Here is a 13267-nt window from a genome sequence, read left to right as displayed (position 1 = left end):
ATTATCCAAATGTTTAAAGATACATTTGGAAATATATTAATGATGTTTGAATGATAATAATGTTAATGTAAGTGTAAAAATAGTAATGTTTGAAATCTCAAAATATTAAATTATATTGGATTATTTTACTATTATCATAATATTGAACTAAATCCTTAAATGCAATGTGCTAATGTAACTTATAGATTTTATTTTCTTCAAAACTATAGTTACGTATTAAATTTGTGTATATTGTATGAATATCTTACAATATTATTATTGTTTTATTTCAATATTATGATAAAAATGCTTCAGGGTTACATAAAGCTACCTGTTTAAAAATAGTTTGACTCGTTAAAAATTATATTATATTCTGTTTTAAATTTTTTCATATAGGGTACAGCTCTCTGAAATGTGTTTTCCACACTAAAATATAGTTGCTGCTTTTGCTTTTTGCTTTTGTAAAACATATTTGTTTCTGTTTAATTGGGATACGGTTAAAATTAGAAATTAGATTTGTGTTGTGAGTAGGAGTGTAGGTGTAGAGTCGGCAGTGTAATTACATGTATTACTGTTGTAATTACCTACAGGTATTTTTCAACATGCAAATACATTTCTCCTGACAATAAGTGAACTGTTGGTCCCACTTAATATCAAGTGGCCTTAATTAGGTAACATAAGTGTGCTTATTGTGTTCATATTATATTGCACAACACTTGAATGATACTTCGGGGTGGGATGCAGGCAAGGTTAGGGACATGTTTGGTGATAGGTACACTCAAAAATGATTTTTGATGCTTGGTCAAACTATTAATTTAAAAATGAGCTGAAGCAACACCATTTTTGAGATTTTTTGGGACAACTTAATTGTTTAATGTTCAATCCACTTAAATTTGTTAATTAAACTCAATCAATTGGTGTTGATTAACGGTGACGCAATGGGTAGCACAATCGCCTTACAGCTAGAAGGTCACTAGTAGTTTGAACCTCGGTTGGGTCAGTTGGAAATTCTGTGTGAAGTTTGCATGTTCTCTCAGTGTTCACGTGGTTTTTCTCTGGTTGCTCCAGTTTTCTTCACTAGTCCAAAGACATGCACTTTAGGTAAATTGGGTAAGCTAAATCGTCCATATGCTTGTGTTGAATGAGTGTGTGTGGATGTTTCCCAGTGATAAATTGCAGCTGGAAGGGCATCCACTGCGTTAAGCATATGCTGGATAAGTTGCCGGTTCATTGCGCTACGGCAACACTAGATTAATAAAGGCACTAAACCTAAAAGAATGAATAAATGAACTGTTTTGGGACAAATTATTTTATGTACAATCCACTTAAATGTGTTAAGTAACTATATGAATAAGTAGGAAATTATGAATAATGTGGAAATCTGCATTTTTTTTACAGTGTTTAGATTTTAGAAGGGGTTAATATGAGAGGAATTGGTCAACAGTGTAATTTATTTATTAGAGTTAGATTATATATAATTATACTGTTTTACATTACGCTGTACTTTTTGCACTATGTACTGTTTTGCATCTGCACAACTCTTGTTTGCACTCTTTGCCATGTGCCCTTAAGTGTAATTGCATTGTTTCCAATTTTTCTTTTTACTTAATTTTATATTATATGATATATGTAATTGTATTTGTTGTAATTTCTATTTTAAATTGATAATTTTTGTATTGATATTATATGTTAGGCGAGTAACACAATTTCCATTCCCTGTATGTCCTGTAGATGTGGTTGAATTGGCAATAAAGCTGACTTTGAGTTTAGATGCAGATCATTTTTAAAACACAATGTAACAACATGTACAGTTGAAGTCAGAATTATTTGCCTCCCTGTATATTTTTTTTCCCCAATTTCTGTTTAACGGAGTGAAGATTTCAACAAGTTTATAAACATAATAGTTTTAATAACTCATTTCTAATAACTGGTTTATTTTATCTTTGCCATGATGACAGTAAATAATATTTGACTGGATATTTTACAAGACAATTCTATACAGCTTACAGTGACATTTATAGGCTAGGTTAATGCATGTTAGGGTAATTAGGCAAGTTATTGTATAACAATGATTTGTTCTGTAGACTATCGAAAAAAATATTTAGCTTAAAGGAGCTAATAATTTTGACCTTAAAATGTTTTTTATTTTTTTTTATTTAAAACTGCGTTTATTCTAGCCAAAATAAAGCAATTAAGACTTTTACCAGAACAAAAAATATTATCAGAAATATTGTGAAAATTTCCTTGCTCTGTTAAACATCAATTGGGAAATATGTAAAAAAAGAAAAAATAAGTTCCTTGTTCTGAATGATTCATTTAAATGTAAGGGCATCTAATTAAGGCTACACGTAACATTAAGTGGCACCCAAGTGTATACATTAATTAATGTGAATGTTAGTAGTTGTCAATAATACAATATATAATCTGGGTAAATTGCTAATATGTTTTGACTGTCAACTCCAGAAAGTTAATTTGCTGGTCTGTCCAGGCTAAGTAGTCAAAAAACAGCAGATGTGATCAGTATTAAATCCCAATACTGTCCAATTTGCATGCACGCTGCATCCGGCCATGATGAGCATCCATGTTTTGTGTCTGTGTCTAATCAAAGACAACACATCAAAGTTACAAAGCAAAGTTTTGTGGCTGTTGCACACACACAACACTCCAGGGATAATGAGCGCCTCGGAAAATGGATATGATGTCCTCAAGTGTAACAAACTGTTCCAGACAATTGCGCGCATCAGTCACCGAATTACATCACGCCACAAAGGAGCAAGTAAAGGAAGCGTAAGAAATATTTTATAAGTAGGTCATGTATGGAAAAAAAAAAACAGTCATTAGTGAAACAGATACAATTGGCAGAAGTGTCTGAATAACATTCATAGACTTCACCAGCTGAACAGATCCCTGAATTACATCTATAATGTCTGTGGTGTGATTTCCTTTGAAAATAAAAGTCCTTGAAGTCCTTTCAGGTGTATCCTCAACTGAGATTTCCTTCGTTTAGAGTTCAGCGTTTAAACTCAAGTATTGAGTTATGTCTCGTTTGAAGGAATCACTCAGAAAACTCTTTTAAGCTGACAGGTGGACACATTGACATTAAGCAGAGGTCATCAGAAAGAGAAACGTCAATCTTCCCTTTAAGCCTGGCAGACCTTTGAAAAAGCAGGCTATACTGAGAAGAGCAGGCCTATTGGTGAACTCAGATTAAAGTATTGATATGGCTCCACATCTGAAATATGGTGGTATTTTTAATATTGAGTGAAACGTCTGGCATGTCGTGGGACAATCTGTTGATTATTGGCGCGTCTGGATGAGTCAGCCTGTTCTGGACCATATTGGCTCCCGAGACACCATTATTAAGATCTCGCAAAACATTATTAAGAGCTTTGAGGGACTCGAATTGCTCGCTTCCACATTAGTGCAGTCAAAGAGACTCAATAAGGCAGTTTCTGTTACTCAGACGATAAAGGATGGCACTGGCATCAAGGGTTCGACTTCCTGGGGAATGCATGAACTGGAAAAAAAATCTATGGCTTGAAGTGAATGCAATGTAAGTGTCTGCCAAATGCATTAATGTAAATCAATGAACAGCAGCCATTTCTGTGGTTAGTACTCAGTAGGATAAGCTCATTGTGATTGAACTCATGACTTACTTTTGAACCTCAGACGCTCTCATAACAAAACTTCTGAGTTCATTCAGTTCGACTTTTAATCCAATCCATCATCCATTTTATCATTTGTTATTAGATATTGGAAATGAAGTGTCAGACTTGATAGTATGTGTTTTCTTTTTTCTTTTTAGAAAGCATAATTAAAGTAAAACATTAAAGAAATTTGGCATTGGCCGGCAGCTAGCTCTCTGCATCTCTCACATGGTCACCCACTGAAGCTAAGCAGAGCTGCACCCGGTCAGTATCTGGATGAGTAGGGTTGCTGCTGAAAGTGGTGTTATTGAGACCACCAGGGGGTGCTCAACCTAATGCCCCAGTGTATTGATGGGGACTTCTCAGTGAGTACTGTCTTTCAGGTGAGACATTAAACTGAGATCCTGACACTCTGTAGTCGTTAAAAATAGCAGGTTTTAAGCCCAGCATTCTGGCCAAATCTGCCCATCGTAGCCATAACCATCCCCATATCATAATTGGCTTCATCACTCTGTCTCCTCTCCACCAATTAGCCGGTGTGTGGTGTTCAGTCTGGCACAATATGGCTGCCCTCTTGTCATCCAGCTGGATGCTGCACACTGGTAGTGGTTAAGGAAAATCCCCTAACAAATGTGTGAAGTGCTTTGAGTGTCCTGAAAGCACTATATAAATGTAAGGAATTATAATTATTGTCATGAATCATTTGCAATCATGCAAAACAGAGATTCATTTTCAACATTTTTACTGCTGGTATACATATTTTGGTATACCAAATACCAATCATTTTATGATAAAATGGTTTGGGTCAGAGGTAGGATCTCAAACGAACATATATCTAAAAGTGATCATTCTGTCATAATTTAAGTTGTGTTCGTGCATATCGGGTTTGGTTGGGTTCGATTAGATTAACCACGGCTCTGTTTGGGTTTTTTTGAAAATGTGTGATTGCAGCCATTTGATTCTCACATGATTGAGTGCATCAAACAAGCAGACCAAGACAAATAATAATAATGAAAATGGCTCTCAGTTTTCTTTCAAACAAACTCTGGTGCAGCTTCCTTGAAATAGCAACACAATACAGACCAAATACATCTAATTAAACCAAAAACAGGATGTGATATCATAAGATGCTAGAATGTACATATGCTGAACACCTGTTTTTTCCTCATTCTAGTCTTAATGTGGCACATTTCAGTTTAGTACAGCGGTCAGAAACAATGAAGCAGATGTTTGAGTGGGTGAGATGGAGCAATTCCTGTTGCACTTTTGATTTCTTTACACGTAGTTCTTCACTGAAAAACTACATTTATTCAACAAGTATACATTATGTTTGGTCTTAAAATTACAGTGGGCAATCAGCAACAAACATATCCTTTACTACAAACTATTCTATTTTCTACTATCTACTTGTGTAAAATAATTCCCTGATCTCTAAGACTTTTTTTTTTAAAGAATTTTTATCCTATTTTCTATTGTTATTATTAAAAAGAACTCGGATTTAAAGAGAAGTCACACCATCTTTAGATTTTTAAGTAACAGTAGAAAGATGACTTAATATAGTCACAGAGGCAGTCTGACAATCCAAAATTAAGCAAATTCCATCAACATCTGCGTCAAACACGGTCTTAAGATAATTCATAGGCTGCATTTTCTAAAAGTAAATTGTCAAGAATATTCACAGAAATTGATCCAACATGTGCTAGGTGTCACAGAGATGAGGCCACCTTGGGCCATATGTTCTGGACGTGTCCCTCCCTATAGGATCATTTTGGTCTTAAATGTTTGCTGTGTTTGAGAATTGTTCTTTTATATGTGAAAAGGAGATAAAACCAGTTTCATTAAGAGCAACATTTGGTGTGACACCTGAACACCTTGCACTACCAACAGATCTATTAAATGCACTAGCTTTCTCTTCTTTGTTGGCCTGAAGGCTTATACTTCTGCAGTGGCCGTCCACTAAACCACCAAAAACACATACTAAGTGAGCATCTAACGCTAGAAACACTCAAATATTGTACCCAATGCTTAAATAATAGATTCTTCAAAGTTTGGAGACCATTCCTGTCATATTTTAAGGACAAATTTATTCGAAATATACGTGAACTGTAAGCTCTACAAACAACAAGCTCTCTTTTATTATTGTGCTGTTTCTGCTATTGTTGGTATTTTGCTTTGTATGTTAGTATTTTGCCTTGTAGTGCTTTGAGTCTAAGAAAAGTGCATTACAAATAAAATGCCTTATTATTAATAATATACATTTTTTGTTTTCTAGATATTTTGTTCTTAAGAAAAATCGCTTTCTTAGAACTTTCTCAGAATATTCTTTTATTTTCTTTGCTCTGGACCATCACTTTGTGGAGCAAAAACTGTGTAATTAAATGTTTTCTGACTTCCATTTTGTGGACAATGTGACATCTTTAATTATATCACAAAATATATGATGATGAAAAAAATGATAACAGATAAATGATGACAGAGATTTTTTTTTTCCAACTAGTCGTTCAGTTTAGAAACCAACATCAAACTCGAAGTCACATCCTTTGAAGCTCCAACATTTGAAATCAATCTAATCACAATAATTTGAAGAGGATTCCTTTTCATATGAAGCTTTTGTACAAACATCAAGCTAATTGTCATGTTTCTGTGGAAAACGTCCGCTCTCATTGCAGAAGGTTAGCGCTAATTAGCAACTGCTAATGACAGAGGATGAAACAAATCTGATCGCCTCAGTCAGCTAGTTTTTTTCCCCCTCCTACTTTTCAGTAGATGTGTTTAAGCCTATTTTCTAAAGTATTCCTCTTGGTGACCCTTTCATTGGAATGTTGTGAAAATTTAGTCTCATAAATACATTCGGAGCGCGACTGCCTCTCTTTGAGAGGTCTGTACACTTCCATAATGAATTTGACTCAGTCAAGCGAAGACTAATCTAAACTCTAAAAGAGCACAACTTTTTTCCTCACAGATTTAGAGCTTTGTTTTGTGCTTCATCAGACTGAAGGCTGAAATTGCTTGTAAATGTCTTAAAGCCCCGATTTGTGATTTAGTCAGGCACTCAGGCAGCTCGTCCTTCTGGATAACGTGCCGGATGACCTTGAAAGGCACTCAGGAGTGATTGTGCATCTCTCTCTCTCTCTCTGTATGTGTGTGTGCGTGTGTTGCTCTGATAGCATCTCTCTTTCTGATGAGACAGATGAGAGCCATCAGTCATTTATTCTGTGGCATAATGCCTATGCACTCTCTGAGGCCGCAGAGGCTTTTTTAAGTCCATTATATTTTCCAGTCATTGTAAGTCATGAAGGAGGCTATGATTAAAAGAGAAAGCGTAAACTGTCCTTTGCTCTTCCCTCAGACATTAACATGGCTGGAGAGCCTCGTCCTTACAGACCAAAAGTGGCATCGAAGCGCCCCTTCTCTTTATACAGGTAGGCCATTCATATATTTAAAATAAATGGAAAGCATGGAAAAGCTGAAATAACTATTGTCTCCTCCTTTTTTAGTGGCTACGAATTTGATTACGATTTCTACAGGGATGATTTCTATACCAGGTACTGTATGTGCATGCGTTCACTTACACAAATGCTTAAAGCACCAGATTTACAAAATATGAACAGGGGGAATTGGTTTGACAGTGCAATCCCATCAAAGAGCTGTGAGAAAAAGTCCTGCTAGTAATCGGCTGACAATGAGCTGAGCAAATGAAAGAAAACAAACGCAGCAGCTCATTTCAATCATGACCCACATAATCTACCAAAATTAGATTGCAAACAAGCAGAGTCGATGGTAATAGGGTTCATGTAATGTACTACACAAGCACAAAATGGGTGAAGATGGGGTTTTATGTGCAGTCAACTACTGCAAATCGTATTAAAGGCCACCTATTTTATTATTATTTTGTGTCTGCAGAATGTGTCTGAACAGTTTCAGCTCAAAAACACCCATCAGATTATGTATCATACCTTTCAGAATATTGGAATTTCCTGCTCTGAGCATCTTGTAGCTGTTTTTGTTGCCTGTGTCTTTAATGCAAATAAGCTAGTTCCCTGCACCCACTATTCCCACGTGCCCTTCAGATTGTATCTCCATTTCCTGCTGCGTCAGATAAACAGCACAGTAACAGACATAAACAAAGCACATCTTATGTAACATTTGTGAGAAACACTACAGTAAGAACTTTCCCAATAATTATTTGATGTATTTGTTGTGGAGTTAATTCAAGGGTTTCTGCAACAATGAGTCACACACAATGTTGTTACAAAGTGCACGCAAATACACACACACGGACATACACGCAAGCATGCAGGCATGTTGGGGAGGACCTCAAAATGGGAGGAATTTGGATCCTATTTTAATGTCAGGAAAATTGTAAAAAGAGACTTATTGTCTAAATCACCCCAGTGTGACTGTGGACACACTATACCTACACACAATTCTGTCAAAACAGCTTCCAAAAGATGAGTTTCATTATAGGAGCCCTTTAAAACATGTTGCATGTGTCTGACTGAGAAGATGCTACAAATGTAATAAAGTCAGCTGCAAATTTTTTTATACATTTCTATATAAACGCTGGGGTTTTGTACTGTGGTCAAGCGAGCTCAAAGTAAAGGCAAGTTATAAAACAATATGTGCAAAAGGTAAAACACTTACAAATTGAGAAAACTTCATTGGTTTGAAAACAAGCAGACATAAATTTTCACAAATACAGAAATGGGGCAACGCGGTGGTGCAGTGGGTAGCACGTTCGCCTCACAGCAAGTGAGGCATTTCTGCGTGGAGTTTGTATGTTCTCCCCATGTCCAAGTCCAAAAACATGTAGTATAGTGAAAATTAACCGCACTGTATGTGTGTGAATGGGAGAGTGTATGGATGTTTCCCAGTGATGGGTTGCAGCTAAATAGGCATGCGCTGCCTAAAACATGTGCTGGATAGGTTGGCTGTTCACTCTGCTGTGGCAACCCTAGATTAATAAAGGGACTAAGCTGAAAAGAAAATGAATGAATCAATCAATCAATTAATCTGCAATAGTGAAGACCTTCAACGGAAATGTGCGGGGACAGTTAAGAGTCAGCTGTGTTGGCTGAGATCTGAGAGGTGAGGTCCTGATCATACTGTTCCTTGTTGTTTGTATACTTGTGTTCCTTTTCATTTGTACCATATGACAAAGACATTACAATAAACAAAAGTTTAAGATCTCCGACAACACTGCTGACTATAAACTGGAAGCAGTGGAGTTTGTCAGTTCCTCTGACACAATTCTCTTATTGTCTGTGCTATTTGCAGCACATTTCTGAATTTGCAGGGCTGTGTGTTGTCAAATTGATTAATATGTTTTCTCAGTTTGTTCGTTTTTTGTCTATTCGCATGTGTTTCTTAAATTGGATTTGAGCTCTCTCACCGTAGTTTTGAGTATATTCTCTCTGCAGCCTGTAACACGATGACGTAATGGATCATAACCAATACGTGCTTTCAGAAATAAAGGTACAGGAGCTGTCACTGGGGCAGTACCTTTTCAAAAGATACATATACATAGTGCCAACATGAACATAAAGTACATTTTAGGTACCATTATAGACCCTTCAGGTACAAATATGTACCTTTTGAAAAGGTACTGCCCCAGTGACAGCTCCTGTACCTTTATTTCTGAGAGTGTACTGTAACAGACGTGCATGCATGAGTTGTTGCGAGAAACGTGAATTATTTATATTAATTATTTAATTACCCTTAAAATTGTGTACATTTTGAGTAGGATCTGTGTTACAATGTCCACTAAGTATTGGACCTGATCCAGTATGCCATCGTGCTACAGACAGCAGTGAGGACATCTTGGTATTTTTGGAAACACAGGCCAACTGAAATTACAGAAATATATTGCTTTACATGTGTTTTACTTTTTTCCGATGACTCATCGACAAATGCAGTGAAATGTAATTATACATTTTTGCAGAAATGTAGGTCATGTATTAACAACATTTACAAACAAATACTGCAAGCAAAATGGCGGTTTATTCTGACAGTCTAATAACAGATGGCATGTAGATTCTTTAGTATTACAAAGGAGCATTGAATTTATGAATTAGTTTTATATGTATGATCTTCTTCAAGTGAATTTCAGTTATCGTTCACACACCGTTTCACTGTTTACAGAGGCCACATTTGTGTTTACAGAGACCAAAACACACTATGATTTCAAAGAATTGTGTATTTCAGAAGTAAAATTAATCAGATCTTTTCTTTAGAAGCTTTGTGATCTGTTTTTGTTAATTAATATTTTTTCAGTTTAGATCCTCCATGACCTTTTCTATGCTGTGAAAAAATTGAGGTAAGGTGAAGAGAAAAATGAAAGCCAAAAAGGAGAGGAAGGAATCCCCCTAATAACCATAATTAAAGTTGTTTTATTGGTTTGACTTGGATCCTTTGCTCAGGCTAATGATGAGCACTCCTCTCCTGTGAGACATTAGCTGAATGTCAGAAAGCTGCTGGGTCGTTAAACCGACATGCCGGTCATCTTTCCTCTGACATTTTCATGTGTTTGCTTTCACTCCTCATTTGGCAGAGGCGAGTTTTATGCCTCTCTGTGGAAAATATATGTGCGCTAACGAGCAAACTCCCTTCAGTGCAGTTATTAAAAAATATGCGAGAAAAACCTAATTATGCTCATCAAGTGTTATCTCGAGGGAAAGAGTCTCAGGAATGATCTTGCTCTTTCGCATGTAGACTAATTAAGATATTCTCTCATCTCTTTATCCACCTTAGTTTGCAATACCAAAATAAACTTCTGAAAGTGAGACTTTCGATTCATTAGTCACTATTGGTAAATAACTAGAAGAGATGGTACGAAATAACTATTTATATTACTATTTGCATAACAAAGGATTAAAACAATATAAGAAAAGCCAACCACCGGTTTATGATATCATGGAGGATAACAAGCTGTGCATCACAAATGAATGGAATTTGTTCAGCTAAAAATTAATGGAAGTAGATGAAATGGAATTACAAAACATTCAAATATGCTCTTACAGTAAAAATAAAGTGAATATGATCTTTTTTAATGAAATTCTAAACATGCGGTAATGTATTTCTCAGTTCTCACATTCCATCATTTTAATTAAGTAAATACAACAGGGTCCAAAAGTGTAATGCAGGGGTCACCAATCTCGGTCCTGGAGGGCCGGTGTCCCTGCCGGGTTTAGCTCCAGCTTGCCTTAACACACCTGCCTGGGTGTTTCAAGTATATCTAGTAAGACCTTGATTAGCTTGTTCAGGTTAAAATTTGCAGGACACCGGGCCTCCGAGACAGAGTTTGCTGACCCTTGGTCAAACGTGTGTGTGTGTGTGTGTGTGTGTGTGTGTGTGTGTGTGTGTGTGTGTGTGTGTGTGTGTGTGTGTGTGTGTGTGTGTGCGTGCGTGCGTGTGTGTGTATATATATATATATATATGGTCACACAATGTATCGTTGAAGCATCATTGCAATGTGCACATCCACAATAATCAAATTGCTGGATCTGCAAAGTTGGGTCTTAATTATAGTTGACCAAGAGCCATAGAACGCATGTGATTTGTAGAGAGACTATAGAGTTTATTCGCAATATGTGAGAGTTTATCATTTGCATTTGTTTTTAGTGCTTGTGACTGTGAGGATTTTGAGAGAGGTTAAAATATTTGGGCACAAGATATTGTAGAAATTGCACACAAAAAAAAACTTTTCTTACTTACTCTTTCTTACTCCAAATATAAAAATTTCATACCGAAAACAAGTTTATTTTACTTCATCTTTTGGTAGATTACATAGCTTTTTTTAAGGGAAAACTCATTTAATTTTGACCTATGACTTTTGAAAGTGAAAACAAAACAATATATTTACTTTCATTCATTTTTTTAGATATTTGGACTAGAAATAAGACAAAAACTGTTAGAAAAACATATTTTTTTTACAATGCATTATTCAGTTTCTGTATCTGTTCTGTAAAATGTCAAATAGAGCTATTCAAACGTAAAAACAACATCTGGTAAATCTGTATTCATATTGCAATATATATATATATATATATATATATATACATACTTAAAAAATGTAATGACAAAAAGTCAAGACAACAAATATTTTTATGTTGCTTTAACTTATTTTAATAGGTTAATCATTAAAAAGGTTTCAACAATTTTTTAAACTATACAAATGTTAACCTAATATTTTTAGTCAGTTTGATTGATGTAAGATATTAATAGTAATAATATTCTTCTATCTCTCTTCAGGATTTTTGACATCCATGGGCGATTAGCACAAACTCCTCGGGCTGTGATACCCATCAAACATTCTCGTTTGGTTGCGCTCTCCACACGCAGGATGAAATACTCCTTTCAGCCAAAGATGTCCACCTGTTCTTCATATCTAAAAACATTGTCAACAGGTTTTTTATCCTTATTCTATTGTCCATCACTAAGTCATTTCAGTTTCCATGTTTTCACCTCCTAAAACTCCTCCATTCACCATAACTTTAACAGTGTATATGCCATTCAACAAAGAATCAAAACTGAAAATATATATATATATTTAAAACAACAAGCTTTTTTTCTTTTTCTTCTTTTTTACCCAAGTAAAATCCGATCAGCTCCTGACAATCAAGCAAGAACTGTCTCAGATCAAGATTAAGATCGACTCTTTACTGGGAAGGTTAGAGAAGATTGAGAGGAAGCAGTTAGCAGAAGCAGGTAAGAGGATGAAATGAGCTCTGCTGTCAGGGACTCAGGGTAGAGGCCATGTTGGCAGGAGGTAGATTAAAAACACTTGTCTTCATCACTTTCAATGTCAGTGCTGGAAATCGAAAACAACACCGCTTTCTCTTTGCATACACACAAAAAACTATTTGGGCTAGGACTAAGGACATCCAAACACAACTTTTTTCTTCAAATGTTTACTGGACTCTAGTTGTTGGCTCTAGGGCAAGCTGTTTGATATATATAAAGCAATCACATACATTTTCATAGTACAGGTATTTATTATTATTATTATTTTGTTAGTAGTACCGTTTCCAATGGCTACTAGTGCTTATTCTTAAGATTGTAGTACCCTTTTAAAAGATACTAGCACTTGTTTATTAATTTAGTGTTTATTTATTAGATACTAGTACTTTTAGAACTCATTTCAATACTGATTAACTACTCTGCTTTTACTATTAATAAATGTAACATTTTTAACATTGAGTTCTATAAGGATCTGTCTCTGAGTTATCGACTGTTAGGTTTTAAATATATGTATTCAAAATGGGACTAGTACCTATTATCTTATGAACTTGTTTCTCATTTGACATACGAATTAAATAAATATGTTTAAATTTATTACAAACAAATTTACTTCTTATCTACTGTAAAAGATGCTAGTACTTATTGTTTAGTTACTGGTAGTTATTTAGGTACTAATATCTTTTTTTATTATTATTAGACCTAGTAATAAGGCAAGGCAAGTTTTTTTCTTTAGCACATTTCATACACAATGGTAATTCAAAGTGCTTTACATAATCAGCATAAAAGAGACAAAAATAATAATGATTAAAAGAATTAAAAGTGACTAAAACAGATTAAAATGGGTTAAAACAGGTTTTAAAAGAATGAAAAAAGTGATATGTCTGTCTCAGAGTGCTGATTCA

The 13267-nt window shown here is 35.2% G+C and overlaps 2 protein-coding genes across 6 annotated transcripts in view; both read left to right on the top strand.

The window, feature by feature from the left end:
- Positions 1 to 13267, top strand: part of lrrcc1 (leucine rich repeat and coiled-coil centrosomal protein 1) — a 280861-nt gene that overhangs the window by 231328 nt on the left and 36266 nt on the right. The gene's annotated exons all lie outside the window — the stretch shown is intronic.
- Positions 1 to 13267, top strand: part of ralyla (RALY RNA binding protein like a) — a 36245-nt gene that overhangs the window by 19417 nt on the left and 3561 nt on the right. For all 5 annotated transcript variants that reach the window (XM_087241018.2, XM_087241016.2, XM_087241017.1 and 2 more), the window contains 4 exons: positions 6976 to 7048; positions 7124 to 7171; positions 11877 to 12031; positions 12219 to 12332. In XM_087241018.2, coding sequence (XP_087097144.1) covers positions 6976 to 7048; positions 7124 to 7171; positions 11877 to 12031; positions 12219 to 12332 — 390 coding nt within the window. The remainder of the gene's footprint in view (positions 1 to 6975; positions 7049 to 7123; positions 7172 to 11876; positions 12032 to 12218; positions 12333 to 13267) is intronic.

Source organism: Danio rerio, chromosome 2 (genome assembly GCF_052040795.2).
Source record: "Danio rerio strain M-AB ecotype USA chromosome 2, GRCz13ab, whole genome shotgun sequence".
Taxonomy (NCBI): Eukaryota; Metazoa; Chordata; class Actinopteri; order Cypriniformes; family Danionidae; genus Danio; species Danio rerio.
The sequence above is the reverse complement of the archived record's forward strand: the minus strand, read 5'-3'. Positions and strand labels throughout refer to the sequence as shown.